Source organism: Brachycentrus maculatus, unplaced genomic scaffold, assembly GCF_059751285.1.
Source record: "Brachycentrus maculatus isolate JH-2025_06_01 unplaced genomic scaffold, ASM5975128v1 h1tg000122l, whole genome shotgun sequence".
Taxonomy (NCBI): Eukaryota; Metazoa; Arthropoda; class Insecta; order Trichoptera; family Brachycentridae; genus Brachycentrus; species Brachycentrus maculatus.
Window position 1 is genome coordinate 489,879 of NW_028280875.1, and position 22,058 is coordinate 511,936.

The following is a 22,058-nucleotide window of genomic DNA, read 5'->3' on the forward strand; positions in this document are numbered from 1 at the left end:
TTCTTCAGCTAATGTAAGCTTTATCCCTGTTTTATAATAATAATGATAGATTTGGAATTTTCGTATAATTCTACTTCAAAGTCGCCTCGATTTAGTTGTGAAATATAATAACAATAAAACCCTTATCCGCACCCCAATGGTGCATAGGGCACTGCGTCATATAAACGCAGTGTTATCTTGATCATTTACGCATGAAGGAAAGGTGATCAGCCCTCCGCTTCAGGTACCAGTCCAGGGTAATATTGAATAAATATGACAGTGAAAAAATCATATATTTTCTTCTTATATTTATTTTACCCCCCTTGGGAATCGAACCCGGGACCTACAGAACGGTAGCAGAGCGTGCTGACCATTACACTACGGAGGCGGACAAGTGTGAAATATAAGGCTGTGATTAAATTAAAGGAAAAGGGAAAAGAAAAGGGCCCATTCTTACTGTTTCTAATAACTGAAAAAGCATTCCATGCCATCGCAACCGCAACAGCAAAGACACGCTTGCAATTTGCAATCGAATCTTTAAGATTAAGGATTAAGGCGGGATAATGAATAGCCCGCTACATAATTTTCTTATGACCCAAGTAACATTTAACGTGATTGTTTTTTTTTGTTGCTTGAAACACCGATTTTGTATTAAAAAATAAGTTTTTCTTTGAAATAAAAATATGGTTTTGATAAGAAAACAATTTTTGAAAGGTAAGGAGTTAAAAATGATCAAAAATATTCAATTGCCAAATTCGAATATATATTCTTAAAAATAATTTTGAGCGCCTTCTCGCGCACCTGATGCGTACTGAGTTTGTATATTTGAGAGTACACCATTAACGATTAATACATTCATACGCCTATTTCTTTCGGCTTTAGATACTCGTGATTCTTCTTCTCCATCTTATCCCTCATTACTGAGGGTTGCGACCCTTGTGGAAGCAATGACTCTTCTCTAGTTATCCCTTGACTGCGTTGCACGTAGCGCTCCAACCACCGAGGTGCCTGCTCGGCTGTCCAAATTTAAAACACAGTAAGGGACATTTTTTTTGTAGTAGGTTTTTTGTTTGCATTTTGGACTAAGTAGACTCTACTTAGTCCAAAAATGCAAAAAAAACCTACTACAAAAAATGTCCCTTACTGTGTTTTAATTTTGGACAGCCGTGCTGCTGCCTTAACTTGATCAATGTATCGTGTAGGGGGGTCTTCCTCTCTCTCTCTTCCCCTCCAGGCTACCGATCAAAACCAGTCGTTCCAGGCTATCCTTATTGCCACGCGCAACGTGTCCAAAGAACTGGAGAATCCGTCGGGTACAGACATTGGCCAGAGTCAATGTCTAACATTACGTTATTACAGAGCTAATTCATCTACGTCTTTTCAAATAACCTCATATATTTTATTATATTTCACACTTAAATCTCTGTATAACTATTATGAACTTAAATCGGGTGTCCCAAAAGTCCGCAACATAAATTTGAGAATCTCGCAACCGGAACGGTGTACGCCTACCGTGTTTTACGAAAAAGGCGCCTTTAAACGCTTTGCCTACCTACATATGTATATAAAGTCACGTTCCGTATAACATATCGTATTAACATTATCGTGTGGGATGAACACCGTTAGTGTTTGCTCAGTTTTCATTAGGAAATACATAAAACCTTTATTATTTGTTTATTTTACACTTATCGACATAATGACTTTTCACTAAAAATGAATAAAACTATCCGATGTCCACGAAATCTGTATAAATATATGTAGTATGTGACGCAATATATCCATATAAATGTGTGGGTTACTTGGTCAAGAAATTCATTCATTGAATTTATACTGTAATAAAAATTTACGGCTGTGAATAATTAATCGGGCTCTTTCATGTTATATGTAATGTACTAACTAAAAAATATAATATAATATATGAACATGATTATAAAAATATAATATATTTAAAAAAACTAACTAACCAACACGCCGCTTCGCAGGGACACATTGAAAGCTGTCCCACCGCATGCCCAGATCTGATACAGAAGCATCTAGGCCTCCTGACAGATCTGCTCTTGCTAAGCAATTTTTTTAAAAACTAAGTTGTGAAATTTATTGAAAATGTGAAACAACATAAAATTGCATCCCGATTTTACTGTGAATTTACATTTAAAAGCTTTCAATATACCTGTCACTGCCATCTAAATAAATACAAATTTGTAAATCTGTCACCAAATTTTCTAGAAGTACCCCGGTATAGGCAGTGAAAGGGATTAGTATTTAGTTCAGTTAGTCAGCAGGGATGGGCAGAGAAAATAGAACGCCACACCAATGTCTTTGCAAACAATTAAAGCCTCTTCCACATTCAATCTTCTCGTCATACAAATCCGCCGAATATTCCGACTCCCGACCTGACCACGCCCGAGTATTTGAAATACTTGATCATGCACGTGTGTAAGAGAGATGAATTTGAATTTGTAATTTTGTATTGAAACTGCAGAACGCCTAATTGCTCGGAGTTGCTAGCCAGCTCCTCTACCTTCGTCCCTGAAGTCGCTGGAGCGTGGCTGTGTCTAAAAATATCCCGAACCTTGTAATGATACAAGGAACTAACACATAACATGGTTAAATCTCAAAAATAGGGGTTGAAAACCATAAAAAATATCGTATTCTTCCTCATCTATGTAAAGGTATAAAATAGCAACTTGAGGTAGGAACGTAGGAACGTAGTCTGGTTTATTTCTTTTCTTAAATAAATAGTATGAATCTGATTAATTGCGCGTTGCAGGAGCCTGGGTGAGGACCTTTCCGACATTGAAACCATGTTAGTTCATAAGGAACTCTTACGAGAGGTTGTGTATTATCACACATCGCTCACTCCTTTCAAGAACGTTATAAATCAAAAACCGTCAATTTTCAGTTGTGCATGTTTTCGGAATGCCCAGAAAATGTACTATATCCCAGCAAAAGCGGCATATTTTTAACTTAATATTTATCCGCTACAGGGCAGAAAGTGTTGTTTTTGCATTTTGAAGATAAGGTATTGTTTAATTATTTTTTAAATATGCTAAATATTTTTCAAATGGAGAAAAAACCTTCAGGTTTTACTGAAAAGATCTGTTGCACAGTAAAAAGTTCAATAAGTGTGGCTTGATATTCATTTTTAATACATTGTATTATATTTTTAAACTTTAAAAACGTTCTCCTGAAAAATCAAGTTTTTTGATTTATGACGTTGTTCAAAGGAGTGAGCGACATGATAAAACTAGTGAAGGACATTGATACCATAAACCAAGCTAGGGCTAAAAATGCCGAACCCTCTTCTAGTGGAACGGAAGGTCTATTGACGATAGTCAACAGTCCGCCTTTTCCTGAGAAGTTTTACGTGGTTTCCTCCCAGCAACGAGCAAACGCTGACAAGTTCCCGATCGGCCCACATATTAGATTATCCCTCCTGTTCCCAACACAGATTAAAATAATAAAAAAATAAATAAATAGGACAAACAAAAATCCACTTAATGACCTTGTACACAGTTAGCAAGGTAAATAATAAATGCAACTCCCATCTAAAAAAACTGATTTTTTGATTCGGCAGTAACTTTGTGGTAATATCTATCCATTTTTAATTTTAGTTTTACTTGGTAAATATTAAAATATATTGTGACACGTGTTTCGATACACCATTTTTTCAATTCATTTATAATTTTTATTCAATATTATACTGGTACCTACAGCGGAGGGCTGATAACCTTTCCTTCACGTGTTAACGATCAATATAACACCGCGCTTATATGATGCAGTGCCCTATGCACCATCAGGTTCGGATAAGGGTTTGAAGATGAAGAAGAAGAAGTTTCGATACATTCCACATCAATTTCAAACACCGCACACGGGTGTATTGATTGATCTGTCATGAGAAATAAGCTGCCGGCTTCAAAACCGATCGCCATTATTCAGTGATTATATATAGTATTCAGTGATTTATATAGTGATTGAAAATCACTAAGTACTCCAAATTTTAAGATATATAGTATTCAGTGATAAATATAGTATGTTATTTTTTGACATCTCATCAAAGATGAAGAAGAATATGGAAGTCTGGGCATTTACGGGGCTGACGACCGTCATAGGCTGGTTAAAGTGATCACTTTACACACGTGTAACATTCACCAATTCTACCCATTAATGACAACCGCGCTACTCAAATTCTTGGAAGTTCTATTTATATGAACCAATTTTGAAACATTGTTCTTGAATCACTAGAACTTCACTAGAGACATGTATTGGTGAAATGAAAGGAATTTTTGGACCCACTCAAAATGTTGTAGATATATATGGTGATTGAAAATCACTAAGTGGTCCAAATATTAATTGTACCATAAATTCGACTAAAAAAATGGTTTCTTATCCCTAATTATAATCTCCCTTGCCTAAAAGCCACGAGTTGCGCATCACGTGTGGCTAATTATTCACCCACGCTCTTGTAAAATGGTTCATAATGATTACTTAACTCCCTGCTACGTCACCGGCTCACCAATTAGGGTCACGACTCCACACTGCACTTCCAGGACAGGTATTGTGTACAATGACCGGTGTCCCATTGTCCCGACAATCTAATCCCGAAGGGCACGATATTCCCATTTTTACTGTCGCCCAGTCAGACATCGGCGTAGTAAAAAGATGATTATGAAACGTACTTGTATTTCGAATCGATTTATATGGTAATAGAAATAAGGGAATAATAATAATAATAATAATCTTGGATGATTTATATAGCGCCATTTTTGTAATAAAACTACCTCAAGGGCGCTTATACAGGTATGGATTATGATATGAAAATGATAATGAGAGAAAATTTAAAAAAATATATAAATGAAAAACGTCGTCAATCGGCTGAGTCTGAAGGCAGGAAAGTGGAGCCACCGTATTGTTGCGCTTTCTTTTCGGTCTTCTTGGGCTGGAGCATGGCCAAGTTGTTGGACAGGACGCCTCACTGTGTAATGGCAATGCCGGAGAACATACCATACTAAAGCAATCGGCAAATGAAGAGATGCATAAACGTGAAAGAGGCGAAAATTGTTTGCAAAGACAGAATGGTGTGGCGTTCCATACCTATCTCTCTGCCTACCCCTGCGGAGAAACGGCGTGGTGATAGTAGTAGTAGTATAAATTCTTGTTGGGTAAAACCTTGTTTTATTTTGGATATATTACCCAACAATTCAATATGGAATTCTGCCAACTGTCTGCAGTTACAATAAATAAGTATAAAATTAGTTTTACACAGTGAAAATCCTATACTTCATACTCAACTCAAAACACTATAATTGTATACTTACGTATGGCACCCTTGTCGTGGGGGTGCGATATTGCCAAACAATTAATGTGCCTATTTCAAGCGGCCATAACCTCGTATAGCGACGATCATGCGGCGGTGGAGATGACGGGTGGAGATGCGCAGGAGGGGATGGTATTTGGGGTAAGATTGTGGTGCTTCCTTCTCTATGAAAAAATAGACCGATCTGCCGCTGCCAGCTGTCGTGTGTCTCGGGGTACGTCGGGGCAACACGAACCGGAATCATTTCTGGCATTACATATTGTGACGATTTATATCGTAGTCGTACAGGACAAAGTGACCAACTAACAAAACGTAAAATGTTCAGGAGGGCCATTTAAGGGTGGTGACGGTAGAAACCACTTTCCAAACTTATATATCGTAGTCATACAGGGGAAAGTGACCAAGTGCATTTTTTACAAAAACGTGATCATTGACTATTTGATACCTCGCTTAATATTGCCCTGAAAATATCCCAAAGGATTTTAAACTTGGAAGTATAATATATTGACTTGTTAAAAATGACTAACTGCATTGATGTTTATTTTCTCGCCAAAATGCAAAAGTGACTTAGGTGGTGACTGACCGGAGCCATTTCGTCGTAACGTAACATGTTACGATGCGAGCATTCGTATTGTCAGAACAGCGAGCCGAGCGCTCCATCCATAGGTTCGGATGCTCGGTTATGCTCGCCGCGAGCGATGACGTTACGACAAAATGCTCCGGTCAGTTTTGTCAGTCAAAAAGTCACTTTTGCTTTACAAGAAAATAAACGTCAATGCAGTTAGTTATTTTTAACAAGTCAATATATAATATTATACTTCCAAGTTTAAAATCCTTTGGGATTTTTTCAGGGCAATATTAAGCTAGTAAGATATCAAATAGTCAATGATCACGTTTTTGTAAAAAATGCACTTGGTCACTTTCCCCTGTATGACTACGATATATAAGTTTGGAAAGTGGTTTCTACTTTTGGGACTTGGAATGTTTTTTCTCTCTATTTTAAATGACTAATGATTTTTTCCCTGAACCGCCTTGATAGGGTTCTAAGCGCGATGGTAATAGTTGTCTTTTATATTCCTCCTCCGTTTCCTTTCACATTAAACAGTAATTGTACTTCACCTTGAGCTCTTTCACTAACTATTTTGATGAATGCCTTCGATTTTGTCCGATGTAACCCCAACGTCCCCCTAACGTGTGCACATGTTTCGGAATACCTGTCAAGTCGTTTGAAAGGGCCAACTTTATACTAACGTCAATAAAGAAGAATTTCAATGGAAATTTTAGTAAACCAAAAAATATGTAGCATTAAATAAAAACATTTGATAATTTGTGATTTATATTTTTATCTATTTTAAATTAATGAAAACTATTGAAACTTCAACATTTCAACATTTAAATTAAAGATTGACGAAAACATTTTTAAAAAAATTTAAAAAAAACTAACGAGCTTCCTCGAGTGGTCAGTAAATATTCTGTTTACCTTACTTTAATTTATTATTAGAAATACAATAACATGGATCAAAAGTTTTCATTTATATAAATAAAAATAATGTACATTTTTAAAGTAGGTACGTAAAAAGTACAGTTATTGGCCACCTGAATATCATGTGCATAGTTTATAAATTTTATTAAAAAATAAATAAATATTCCTTACTTCTTCTTAAAAAATCAACAATATTATTTCTGTACTGTAAAATGACCCAGCATTTCTATAGGTACTGGGTTTCTCCACTTTTATTTTATTTTATTTTAGTTATTTTTACATTTTTTAGTCTCAACATAGATGAAGAAGAATATGGAATTTTAATTGAAATTTTTACTTTGTAAATACAACTATTTCTTAAAATTTATATGACACGTGCTTCGATGCATTCCGCACCATTTTCTGGAAGTCTGGGTATTTACAGGGCTCACGTCATGGGCATAATCCCTGCAAATACCCAGAATTTCATATTCTTCTTTTTCTGTGATGAGATGTCAAAATTTAAAAATAAAACATTCGTTACCCCGAATTTTGATGAATATTTCTCGTAAAGCGATGTCCGGTATTTTTGACGTCCCGCGAAGGTTGTACCGTCGCGCACCTATAGTGCATGTCAGAGTAGGTAGTAGTTTTGCACCTGGCGCGCGCCATGCACGTGGTCCCGAACATCTGCCGATCTCTTGGCAAGGCCGCACGACCAGAACGGCCTAAATCTCGACACAGATTTCCGTTCCACGTCTACAGATCCCAGCATCATTTCATTTCAATCGAAATAAATGTACTTATCTCAGCAAAAAATCTTATTATTGGGAAATGATTGTATCCATTTTAATACCATTTTCCAGATCAGATTCAACCTTTTATAGTTAGAATTCAGATCAAATTCAACGTTTCCTCATTTACAGTTTGGCGTTCAATTTGTAGAACTCCATTTTAAATTATATATTAAATATTAAAATCAAAGACTAATTTTTAGAGTGAACTAAATTGTAATTAACTATCAAAAACACATAAAAATAAATTTTGTGATAGTTGTTTCGCCTTGTTATGACATTTAAAAACTAATGTCAAACAATTGTCACAAGTTTTATTTTTATGTGTTTTTGATAATAAAATACAATTAAGTACACTCTAAAAATCAGTGTTTGATTTCAATATTCAATATAAACTATGTGAATAAATCAATGTTTCCTTTGAATTAATTGATTCTACAGTCACTTTGTGGTAATTTCTATCCATTTTTAATGTGAGCTATACTTGGTAAATATCAATATTTCTTCAAATCTATCGTGACATGTGTTTCGATGCATTCCGTTTCTATTTCAAATTCGAGCTTTCGCTCATCAAATTCAACATTTTGCAGACCAAAATATCTACCTTTTGCAGGTCAAATTTTATCTCTTTTATCTATCTTTTGCACGTTAAATTAAACCTTTTGAACGACGTATTCTTTTTACCTTTTTTCAAGTATTTTTTTGCTGATGATGTCAACCTTTCGCGGATCAAATTCCACATTTCGCATCCAAAATTAAACCCTTTTAACTGGTCAAATTCAACTTTTTGCAGATCAATTTTACACTTTTTCAGTTCAAATAAAAATTTCCGCAAATCAAATTCAACCCTTTGTATGTACACCAAATACTACACATTTTTTGCAGGTAATGTTTAATCTTTTTCAGCTTAAATTCAATCTCCAGAAAATCAAATTTGACTTTTCCCTAAACAAATCCAATCCTATTGTACTGTATACGAAAATCTAGTACCTGATTTTTTTTATGAAATACATAGTTTTTTATGAAATTGGTAAATAATCTCATTTATTTTTTCAAGATATGAGTCATTTTATATCAGCTTCTTTTGGGCAAGTTCATAAAATAAATAAATAATAATTACTATGGCCAATTTATATAGCGCCGTTTGTGTGAGAAATCACCTGAAGGGCGCTTTATAATTTACGGTAATTTCAGTGACCATAATTTCAGTTCCTATTTTAGAAATAATAATGCGTGTGTGTGTTGTGTATTGTGATGGTGTATTTGAAGCACAAAAGCCTTTCTGAGCTTGTGCAAGGTGTGTTTTTACTTTTCACGGTACCTACTTACAATAATTTGGGTGCATTCGGTCGCCCTATCTCGACTCGTCAGTTTGAGTTTTCCTTTGGTTGCGGCCGGTCGTGTCTTATGCGCGTTTGATTCAAATTCAAATTTCGTACAGAACGCCGTATTTTCGAAAATTAAAAAGTTTAATTGTTTTAGTTAAAAATTTAAAATGATTATTTGCCTGTCTGGATTTGTGATCGGAGGGTATGTACCGAATTTCATCTTATTGATTTTTATATCGACATCTCAATATAGATAAATAAGTGTATGGAAGTCTGGGCATTTACATCGATTACGACCTGTCACAAGCTGGTTTAAGTGATCACTTTATACACGTGTGTCATACACCATTCTACCCATGATCGACAACCACACTACTCGAATTTTCGGAACTGTATTTTTAAAATGTATGCAAGATTCTTCAAGATTCAAGATCCCGAATTATTTCACATACTATGAAACGCCTGAAAATATGATCTTAATTAACTAACTAACTAACCATCACGCCGCTTCCCCGAAGGGGTAGGCAGAGAGAATAGAACGCCATACCACCCTCTTTGCAAACATTCTTCGCCTCTTCCACATTCATGCATCTCCTTATACATACCCGCCGATTATTTCGACTCCTGACCCGGCCATGATATTAATTGCCTGAACTCGATTTTTTATTTAGTTTAAAATTTGACTAGTTATTTTATTCACATCATTTTGAGTGTGTCCAAATCCTTGTTCACAAATCTAGGTTTCTCCACTCCCTAAGTGAAGCAGATTTGTGAACAAGGATTTGGACATACTATTAAATTGCAATGATATTTTCAGGCGTTTGTTGGTATTTGAAAAAATCGAGGAAAGAATCTCGCGTTTCTATTTTTTTGCTTATTTACATCAGTACTAGAGACGTTATTCAAATTGTATAAAAAGTATTTTTTATATATTCTTTTTATGTGTAAATATATCGTGAAGGTCTCCCAAATATTATTTATTTATTTAATTATTATTATGTTACATATTTCCCTCTGAATCTCCACTCAACCGTTCTATTTATACTCCGCCCTCGCATTATAAATTGTGTTCAAAAACGTCAAACCGAATGCCTAATATTGAAATTTTAATCCCCCTACGCGTAACATCTGCCTGTATCCTTATTCCTTTAATTTATCGCCTGACTTCTGACAGGATATTGCTCCGACGAGGGAAATACCAGTAGTCGCGTAATCCTAGGACGTCTCCCTCTTGTTCCTTCTCTGCTCCTTGCGATTTATGGTATCTGTGTAGCTACGGCCCAAACAGCTGTTAAAAACTGTTTATTTTTTCTTCTTCTTCGTCTTATTCCTCATTACTGAGGGCTGTGACCCTTGCAGAAGCAACGACTCTTCTCCAGTTATCCCTTGACTGCGCTGCACGTAGCGCTCCAACCACTGAGGAGCCTGCTGCTGCTGCTGGCTTAGCTTGATCGATCCATCGTGTGGGGATCTTCCTCTCCCTTTCTTACACTGCAGGCTATCCTCATTACCACGCGCAACGTGTCCAAAAAACTGGAGAATCCGTCATTGGCCGCGACTGCGAAACTAGCGTCTCGGATTCGATTCCCGCTAATTGCGAAATAAATTCGATAAATATTTATTTTCGAATGGTCTGGGTTTTTGTGATGTATTCATTACGTCTACCTTTCCTATCCTGACTATCCTACCTCCAGAATAGCCTCTTGAATAAAGGGTTTTACGGGTTATTAAGACAAACGTCAAAACAAATATATAAGGCGAGGAAGAGAGAAAGATCGAGGAAAACTCCGCATGATCAAGTACTTGGAATAATCGGCGGGTATGTATGGATGTGGAAGAGGCGAAGTATGTATGTAAAGACAAAGTGGTGTGGCGTTCTATCTACGGAGCCGGCTTGACGGTTAGTCAGTTTTTGGTGCCCAGACTTGTCGAACCGTGACAACAACATCTGCTGATATATACAGCAACACACAGCTGACTATTCATAATTAAAATTACATTAGTCTAGTTATTTTAAAATGACCCTCTTCTATTTGTAATCAATTAATTAGCCGTTAAATTCGGGTGTTAGGGAGACGTTTCGTCTTTATTATTCCCCCTTTTGACAAAACACAGAGAGAAGCATATTGAGCCCATTTTTGATGTGTAACATTTACCAATTCTACCCATATCTGACAACCACAATAATTGCATACAAATATAAAAAATATTTGCTTAATAAAAGCTTATTCCAATTCCAATAGATGGCGGTTGTGAACCCACATATACTGTGTCACGAGTTTGATCACTATGTCTAAGAGTTCCAAAAATTGAGTAGCGTGGTTGTCAATCATGGGTAGAATTGGTGAATGTTATGTTACACGTGTCTAAGTAGTCACTTAACCAAGCCTATGACCGTGGTCGTTAGCCCTGTTATACCCAGACTTCCATATTCTTCTTCATTTATGTTGAGATGTCAAAAATGTAAAAAAAAAACTATTGGGGTAAAAAAACAGGTCTCTTCGTCCTCAGATTGTAGGATCTTTTATCATGTACTGCGTCACTTAGTTCATGCCTTCGAATCATATTATTTTTTGACATCTCAACATAGATGAAGAAGAATATGGAAGTCTGGGCATTTACCGAGGCTTACGACCGTAAGAATTGGGTAGAATGTTACACACGTGTGTCTTTGATCACTTAAACTAACATATCGCTCACTCCTTTCAACAACGTCATATATAAACAATCGTCAATTTCCAGTTGTGCGTGTTTTCGGAATGCCCAGAAAATGTACTACATTCCAGCAAAAGTGCCATATTTTAACTTAATATTTACCCGCTACAGGGCAGAAAGTGTTTTTTTTATTTTTCAAATGGAGAAAAGACATTTCAGGTTTTACCTTAAATGATCTGTTTCACGGTAAAAAGTTCAATAAGTGGCTTGACATTTATTTTAAATACATTTTATTATATTCTTTAAATACGATCTCCTGAAAAATCAAGTTTTTTATATAATATATGACGTTGTTGAATGGAGTGAGCGATATGACGGTCGTAACGCCCGTAAATGCCCAGATTTCAATATTCGTCTTCATCTATGTTGAGATGTCAAAAAACAAGTTACACGTTCGGTTTCTCTACGTCCTTTGTGGGCACACCATCTCAGTACTGTTGTCCGGTATTTGATTGTTTGAATATCTGTCTTGTTCCAGGATTCCTCCCGGAGGACTGCCGGTGGGTCCGCAGTCGCCGCCGCACGGCCGCGGCCCGCAGCGCTACTCGTCCACTCCGCAAGGCGTCACACATGTAAGCCCCCCTTCTTCTTCTTCTTCTTCTTCTTCTTCTTTATTTATTTACCTTTATCACGAACCTTGACGTGAAACGTGCAAACCTCTAAGGTACATATGGCATATGGATTGTCTCATATACGATTGCAAAATAAATATAAAATCATAACATTATTTATAAGCGCCCTTGAGTATATTACGAAAATGGCGCCATGTAAATTATCCAAAATATTATATTTTTATTTTGTATATTGAAAGCATTGTTAACTTTGTAGTATGGTAATGTAACACTCTCCTTATCGTTCATCATTCACTTTATTAAAGTGGTATTACACAAAGTGAACGATGAATGATAAGGAGAGTGTTATATTATTTTTATTGTTATAACATACAAATGATTAAATAAATAACAGTATACTCAAAATAAAATAAAGCGAAATTCAAGATACATACACATGCAAACGCTAATATAATAGAAATAGAACCGTCATCTGCACACGATGGTGCAAATGGCACTGCATCACATCGACGCAGCGTTATCTTAATCACTTAACATTATTCAAAACCCCCTGGGAATCGAATTAGCAACTCCAGAACGGCAGCCAAACGCGCTAACCACTACGCCACGGACTAGTATTTTCTCATGCTTATTTTTCTACCCACAAGTGAATCACTTGTGACCAATTTACGCCGCGGATCATCAAATAAAAACACTTTCCAATGCTTTTAACAAGGTTTTTTCCCATTCATCTCTTATACTCACCCCTTTTCAACCACTTTTCTCTGTTTGTATATGATTTTTTGCCGTTTCCTCGTTTAAACGAACACTTCAAACCATCTCAAGTCGCTTGACATTCAAATAAATAAATAAAAAAGATAATAAAAAACCTGTAATGGTGTTCCACAAGGATCAGAATCGGGTCCTTTTGCTGTTTGCTCTAACGGATGTACCTACATCCCCCTTCAAAGGAACACTCGTATTGCGTCGCCAAAATGCGTCTACACTACATCATCCATCTTAGGCCAGGTGTGAGCGTTCACGAGAAAGGATCAATCAGGAAACATCCTCACAAACAGTTTTTCAAGGTCTTATTTTACAAATATCTGGTTATAATTTACAATTCAGTCACTTACCAATGTCCCTTGTACCCTTCATTACGACCGTAAAATCGAGACTTTATTTTCGTGAAGTAATTTAATATTTTTTTAGAAAGCTTACGCGAATAATATAATAACTATTTAATTTTATAAAATATAGCTAGAACTTTGTTTTTAACCATTTTTATTTTTGGTACTTTTATCCGACCGGTTTAGACGAGAACCTTGTCAATTTCAGGGATGGACATGTATGGATGTACATGTCCATCCCTGAAGGTGACACGGTTTTCATCTTTGTTTTTAACTACTTTTATTTTTGGTACTTTTCTCCTACCGTTTTCGACAAGAATCTTGTATGGATGTATTATACATGTCCAGCCCTGAATATGACAAGTTTCTTGTCGACACCGGTCGGAGAAAAGTACCAAAAATAAAAGTGGTTAAAAACAATATTTTAGTTTTTTTTTTTTATTATATAAAGTTTGATCAAATTTATATTTTAAATTCCAAAACAAATTGGGAATTTTATTTTATAAAATGTGCTACAAAATATCGGCAAAAAACATTCAAGAAACTCTTCATAGCCGGTCGAAATTATCTACAATAATATGTTGGAGTCTTCGTTTTTGGCGTTCGAATGACGCAAGAGTGCGTTCTCCTTCGTCCAGGTGTAGTCGAGATTCTTGTCCCGAGAAGCGAGTTCAATCTGGCCACAGCGGAAGGCAGGTGCTTCACCTGTAGAGAGAATCATTTAATGTATTTCGGTAATCGCGGCGCGAAATATGCAATGCGAAACGCACCTGCCGACCTGTTGGATGCTGAAACCTCTACTTAACGATATTTCGTGACGTATTTTATACGGCGTCCTTCGTTATTATTATTATTATTTTTTTAAATATGAGTAGGTACTTCTGTACTCAACAAAAATATATTGTTGCATGTTTTTGACATTTCATTTGTTTATCGTTTTTGCATTTTTTAATGTTTAAATTCGGAATTAATTATGTCAACTTCGGTAGACAGTTATTAGTTTTTCGTTTAGGTAAAATTGAAAGTCAAACATGTTTCAAGAATTCACCAATAAAACCTTTAAAAGGTTTAAAAAAACGTTTATTAAACGTACTATTTTTTTTGGAAGTTATTTTATTATTACATATAAAACAAATAAACATTACATATATGTAAATAAGTACTTTTTTCTAGTTCAGAGTAATTTTTTTTGGCTTTGTTTTATTTATTTATTTTTTAAATAATACTTTTTTATTGGTTTTTCCGATGCGCTAGGGTAGTTCCCATTCTAAGCCAGAAAAAAATTAATACTAGTTAACATTTATAGGAGATACCATGAAATAAATAGATGTATCTGGTTCGAACCCACTCTATCACAATTTGATACCTACATATTTCTAATAATGAGCCGCTTAGGCTCACAGAAATAGTATGAAATTGTAATATTTTTGTAAATAATAAAAACACAAATATTTATCTTTTTATTAAAAAAAATATGCAGGTTTAAAAAAAATACAATTTATAATATGTAGTTCATTTTATTACACTTACATTATTATACCGTCACGATAATTCCAAATTTATATGACATATGCACCTAACCATACACTCAACTCTTCCGCAAATTTTCACACGATTTTTAGTTTCATTCATCCCTGACTTTGGTTGATTTCGTGATGCTTTTGTTTATTCAATTCCTCATATAGTTTCCGTTTTCCGAACGAGGCGTCCCTACCTGTGTTATTATATTGTTGAATGAAGCGTGGACCGGTTGGTTCTAATTAATTAAATTCAATACGATTTCCGGCCACTAAATACGATTCCATGCTTTTGTTAATCGAACCCATTCAACAAATATCACGACACCTGTTTTATCCTTTTATTATTCATGAATCGAAATCCAACATCTTTTGTCTAACCTTTATCCACAACCAATAATGCATAGGGCACTGTATCGTATTGACGCAGTGTTATCTTGATCGTAACTTACACGAAGGCAAGGTGATCACTCCTGCGCAGTCCGGGGTAATATTAAATTATATTAGAGTATAAAATAACTTTGATTTATTTTCACTTCCCCCCCCTGGGAATCGAACCGAGGACCTTCAGCATGATGGCTAAACACGCTAATCTAATGATTGATGTAATCACCACGGAGACGAATGACAAAAAAAATAGCCCTGTAATCCTGTAAATACTATATTATTTTTCATCTATGTTGAGAGGTCAAAATGTAATCCTGCGGAAAGCCCAGATTTGTGAACAAGGATTTGGACACACCTAACAATTTTGTGAGATTTGAATGTTTGCTACCGCACTGTTTGGCGTATGAACTGTGTCACGGTATGCGTAAACTGCGAATAAAGAGTTACAATATTTATACATATTGAAAATATCTCACTATTGTTTTCTGCCTTCAGGCCGTGATCAAGACATACTACGACGGCCCCCTCGCGGTGTCGTCGGGCGGGCCGGGCAGCAACGGGGGCGGGTCCCCGCTGCGCGCCGGGCCCCCGGCCTACCAGCCGCCCCCGCCGGCCAGGGCCTACTCCCCCCCGCACCGCCCCCCGCACCAGCAACAGCTCAACAGTGAGTATCCCGGGGAACCCATCCTACAATATCTGCTGTTCAGTGCCACGTGATGCGCCACTCGCACAAGGACCGTTACGAAGCTAGCTGGCTTGGCTCACTCGACACATTCTAAAGGCCTCGTGGCATCCTAAGACAATTGATTAGTATCGAGAAAATTGTTTGAGACACTTCAACGAGTGAAAACTGTGGGTATACCCATAATTATGCCTAGGGTTTTTTTTAACCCTTTGTTATATCTCATCAAAGATGAAGAAGAATATGGAAGTCTGAACATTTACGGGGCTGACGATAATAGATGTCCCTAGTGAAGTTCTAGTGATTCAAGAACAAGGTTTCTAAATTGGTTCATATATATAGAACTTCTGAGAATTTGAATAGTGTGTTTGTCAATAATGGGTGGAATTGGTGAATGTTACACGTGTGTAAAGTGATCACTTAAACCAGCCTATGACGGTCGTCAGCCCCGTAAATGCCCAGACTTCCATATTCTTCTTCATGTTTGATGAGATGTCAAAAAACAATATGAAAATAACTCCTTTAATTGGAGATAATCCAGATTTTGTGAACAATTTGGACGCACTCAAAATGTTGTAAAGAAAACCTGATTCTTCACTAAAGAACTTTTATTGGTGACTAATTTAAAATTGTCAAAAATAATAATCAGGTTTTCACGAGTTTTTATTTATTTATATCATTTCCCAGATATGGATTTACATCGCGATGGCCTCCTGAACTCGACGAGCAGCTCCAACGAGTCCGTGTCGTCCATATCCTCCCGCGACATGATCTCCACTCCGTCGTCGGCCCATGGCCAGCTGGTGCATGCCAACAGCCACGGCCAGCTCATCCACCAGTTCAGCCCGGGCCCCCTGAGCCTCGCCAATAGCCAGGGCCAGCTCAACACGAGCGCCAACCACCTCGCCAACAACCACGCCCCGCACAACAACCACGGCATGCCCAACAGCCACGGATCGCCCATCAACCACCACGGGTCGCCCATCAAGACCCGGCGGATCGTGAATCACTCCATGAACGTCCACTACGCAACCAGCTACAGGCCGCAGCCGCAACACAATGTGTAAGTTCACTAAGCGATATATTATCGAGCGGTGATTGGATCACATTCAACTGAAAGACTGTAGCATGTATGTTTTTCAACCGAGTATTATATATTAACATTTTTGACAGTAATATTAGCCACTATTAAAGGAACAGCTTTTGACTGATAGGCGCATTCAAATATTTATATATATTTTTTTTTTATAAAGAGAAATATTTTTGTTTTTTATTATTTACGCAAATATTTCTATTTCATTCTATTTCTGTGAGCCTAAGCGGGTCATTATTAGAAGTAGGTATCAAATTGTGATACAGTAGGTTCGAACCGAGAAGCTCTGACTTAAGAGTCCGCGACACTAACCACGGGACCACAACCCGACACATGACATTTCTATTTATAGTAGCTGCGATAATATGAAAAATGAAGTAATTTTTCACTGTAAGATTTGTTTAATATCGCCTTGAGGTGCGGGACTCATCGCCCTTTCTTTGCGGAATCATTGATCAAGATAACACTGCTAACTATGCCCAATACACCATTAGGTGAAAAACTGTTCCTTTAATACGGCAACTACACAAAGTAAAATTTGAATCCGATCACGGTTTTGCGGGATGGTTGCACCTTTGTGGAGTTACTAATTCATGGAATTGACGACAATGGACGTTGAGAAATTGTACTTGTATTTCTGCATGCATTAACATTGATTCCTACATTTTAGGGAGCGAGATATTCAAAATATTTATCATACAAAAAGAAAACTATTTCCACATTTCAGACGGGTGTTTTTTATGCCTGCGGACCGCTGGCGACGGGATTTTATAAAAGTATACATATAGTTTAGACCTTAATAAAGAGATTGGTACAAAATATTCATATTAAACACTAAGCAATTCCTTCTTTTCTGACTTTGAAATGAGGCTGGCGCAGAAGGTAAAAATATCCTTCCCGTCCTGAAGCATTAATCGACCAAACGGGTAGAAATACCTTTCCCGTCCAAAGTGTTTAAAAAAAAAATTGTAACATGTTATTGGCATCTAAATTCAGTCTATTTAACGAGAATTCAGTACCCTATGATTATTCAGTGGAGTAATAATTTTTGCGGAGAAGCTTGGGAGTTTCATGGCTAGCAACCTCTTTTTATAGATATTTTTAACAAGTAAGGTTTGTCAATTTTTTAAAATATCAAACACTGGAATTTTACCCTAAGGATGATTTTCAGATATACAATATATTGTTGTATTATATATCTTAAATAAATTTTACCCTTCTGAACGAATCTTCAGGTCTTAATAACCAGATCACTTCTGTGATATAGATCCACTAGTGCGGATCTTCCGAATGATCAGACCTCGTGAGTTATTAGTAAATATGGGCGGTTTTTAATAGCAGTATAAATTGTTTGGTAACAACTGTTTAACAGTTGAATTTTGGCAAGATAATTTATCGCTGTACAAAATTGTCACCAACAAGTCATAACAAGACTGCCCAAATCCCTCTCGTTATTTGTTTTATGTCAGTAAAAACAAATACATTAATATATTTGGTTCAGGAAAATTGCTACCGACTAGTCAGATAAAGATTTGCAATGAACTCCTTACCGAGTCACACTCAGGCTGAATTGGGAGATGGTTAATCATTCATAAGGAGAGTGAATGGTTTATGGTTTTAAATATGTATTGAAAATACTTTATTTTGATACCATTTGATGTATTTTATTAAATATTAGAATTACAAAAACTTTATAAAGATTTCTCAAGTTTACGATTTTTGTAATTCATTTATCCCTATGATTGGGCGCGGATGTGTTCACCAGTCGGAATAGCCAGCCCTGGTGTATAATGTTTATATAATATAATATATAACATGGTATGATTTCCTTTTATCCATGCATTCACTAACGGGTTAACGGCACGTTTGTGCGCGGTTGTGGCACGTGTGTAGCGTGATAGGACCCGCCGCCTCCATCGGCAACCAGCACAACCGGGCATCGAGCCCCGGACCCTCCCTCCGGTGAGTTGCACGTCTAACCGCTGACCTGACCTAACCTAAAGTAACAGCACCGGACAACACTAACACTATATGTGGTCCCCACTCATCCCCGTCCTGCAAAAGTTACGCAAACACTGCGGTGATCTTGCTCAGCCCGAATCCATTCTACCCAATCGATCATGGGTAGAATGATGAATGCTACGCAGTGTATAAAGTTATCGCTTAAATCAGCCAATGAATGACAAGTTGTAACCTCTGTGAATGTCCAGACTTATTCCCATCCATGCCTGAAATATCGATGCTCTACAGACAAAGCAAGATCGCCATAACAATTGTTAGTTGGTAACTTTTGCCAGAATGGGAATGATTCTTTTCCTGGTGGTGGATAATACTTAATACGGGGTCTTATGGCCTTGATTTATAGCTTAAATTTTAAGATATAAAACATAAATGCTATGATATTGTTCATAAGATTTTCTGCCTTAAGGCATGTTAAATATTTAAAAATGATTTTACCTTCCTTTAAGCCTCCTACAAATTAGAAGTGTCCAAGTACGAGTGTGGGTATGCAATCCCAAGTGCTCTACCCATCGCTACTATTCTTCTTTTCCAATCTACTGTTTGTCATCCATTTTCTTACCCGTATAAGAGTCATATCCTTCACCTTGAACTCCTTCGCTTACGTCATCTGCATCTCATCAAATATATTCCACTCCGATCAAGTAAACACGATTGATTATGAATGCATTGTAATGATTGCCGAGTCATTTATTCAAATTCGGTGTATTGGTCGAAAAGAAGGCAGATTCAAATTAGAATTGTCGCATTGTGTATTGCGAGTGGTCAATGTAAAACTGTCATTTGTCTAATAGTGTTATTGTGTACATTTCCAGGCGAGTGAGGACATTGTACGCCTGCGTAGGAGAGAGTGATGGAGAACTATCCTTCGATCCCAACCAAATCATTACAAACGGTGAGCTCTATTTTCAGTACCTATGTTGACACCTGTGAAACTGTCCAAAGTTTCTCTCTAACCCTTCAAAATATTCTTATTTACTTCCAAAAACTAAATACTCGGAACCATATGTGTACACGTGTCATCTATTCTGACGTATGGGATTATCGGATTCTGAAGTTTGGAAACTCAGACATTCACAGGTATAATGCGGCTATGAATATGGCCCCATTTATACTTTCAAAGACAACAGCTGGAAGCGCGTCGCAGTCATCTGGGTGAGGACCTATCCGACATCGGATCCATGCTAGTTCATAAGGAACTTTCACCAGAGGTGGTATCATGCATGATAAAAATAGTGTAGGACACGGTACTATAAACCGAGCTAAGACACAAAATACCGAATCCTCTTGTAGTGGAACGGAAAGCCTATTAATGACAGTCAACATTCCGGGTTCTACTGAAGAGTTTCATGTGGTTTTCTCCCAGCAATAAACAAATTCTGAGAACTTCCTGATTGGCCCACACTAGTTTATCCCGCCTTTTCCCAATACATAATAAATTGAATAGTGTTTTTAGCTAGAAGTAACCAAAATTCAGGAATTGATCTTTAACCTTTAGACGCCTAGTGGTCCTTTATGGGGACCGCGGATTTGTGTCTTTCAATGCCCACCTGATTATGATTACCTGACGATGATTGTGATGCATTTCGCTATTGGATTACACTGATTTATGACAATAGTATTCAAAATATGAATATAATCTCACGTAAATAATGTCTTTGAGATACCAATCCATCATTTTATTTTTGGTTCCGATAAATATTTTAGTAGCTACGCATAGGTAGCAAGTCGCGTGAATATTTCACAAAAATGCTTGGGCAGGGCAGTCGGCTGTCCAAACTCAAAACAATAAGGGATATTTTTTTTGTAGTATGTTTTTTTTGCATTTTTGGACTAAGTAAATTATTTTTAAATTCAAATCCTTATCCGCACCCCAATGGTGCATAGGGCACTGCATTATATATAAACACAGTGTTATCTTGATCGTTAACACACAAAGGAAAGGTGATCAGCCCTCCACTTCAGGTACCAGTCCAGGATAATATTGAATAAATATTAGAGTGAAAAAAATGTGATTTTTTTTTCACTCTAATAATTATATTTATATTTAATATTTATAAGTAGATTATACTTAGTCCAAAAATCCTTTACTGTGTTTTAAGTTTGGACAGCCGCGCTACCCTTGTTGCATGTTGCTTTCTAAAGGTGAAAGCTTGTACGTAATAAGCCAGGTAAACTGATTATATTGTATCGTAATATCCGCATTCTATTTCCAGTGAAGTCGTCAGCAGAGCCCGGATGGCTGGAAGGCACGCTGAACGGCAAGACCGGTCTGGTCCCCGAGAACTACGTGGCGGCGCTGCCCTGATGCTCGTCCCCGCTGCCGTCGCGGCGCCCCACTCCTCCGCACACCCCGCCTCACGCGCCGCACAGCCCGCACACCCCGCCCCCGCGGGCGCGGCGACTCTCCTGATCCCTGCTGCCCTTCCTTAACTGGAACAAGTGAGGCAACGCAACGCAATATCCAGTCGTGTCAGGAGAGTGTTACATAACTCCAGTGAAGTGAAGTATTTTACATAAATCCACTATTAACACTATTGTACTATGCAGTTATAATACTAAATGCTGATGTCTATCACATAAATCGGAATGATATATGTACTAAAAAAAAAACTACATTCCATTTTTGCGACATTTTATATAATATTTGTTTTTATCTTTCTTAGAGATGTATCTTATCAAACCTTATATGAAGTGTATGTCCTTTTTTTTTTAACAACAATATTTCTGTAATAAGGCTCTCTCCAGTAAAAAATCTAAACCGTACAAAAGTAAAATAAATTTTGAAAAAGTACAAAATGAGCCCGTAATATTGTCGAAATTTCATTTCAAAACTTTTTCTTTTAAATCTAACTTTTCAGAGACTAATAAATGCCATCCCATTGTCCTATAATCTAATTAGTTTTATGAACAATGTCTGTAAAGTAATATATATATATGTTTATAAATTAAATTGATTACTGAAAGTTGGGTGTTGCTCGTATTGACCTGCTCGGAATCAATTTCAAATTCAGTATGAAATTATTATAATATAAAATTGAAAAACAGCTGCTAGTAATTTTTTTTTTTTTGCAATATGTGTCA

At 36.7% G+C, this 22,058-nt stretch overlaps 1 protein-coding gene across 4 annotated transcripts in view; it reads left to right on the forward strand.

Moving 5' to 3' along the window:
* The window catches only part of Graf (GTPase regulator associated with FAK), a 170,308-nt gene extending 148,553 nt beyond the window's left edge, over positions 1-21,755 (forward strand). For 2 of the 4 annotated variants that reach the window (XM_088259987.1, XM_088259988.1), the window contains exons 15-20: positions 12,074-12,167; positions 15,676-15,844; positions 16,550-16,925; positions 18,849-18,917; positions 19,790-19,869; positions 21,191-21,755. In XM_088259987.1, the coding sequence (XP_088116113.1) occupies positions 12,074-12,167; positions 15,676-15,844; positions 16,550-16,925; positions 18,849-18,917; positions 19,790-19,869; positions 21,191-21,282 (880 nt within the window). In that variant the 3' untranslated portion in view covers positions 21,283-21,755. The remainder of the gene's footprint in view (positions 1-12,073; positions 12,168-15,675; positions 15,845-16,549; positions 16,926-18,848; positions 18,918-19,789; positions 19,870-21,190) is intronic. The other 2 variants (XM_088259989.1, XM_088259990.1) reach the window with 1 other exon arrangement.
* Positions 21,756-22,058: the final 303 nt, after the last annotated feature.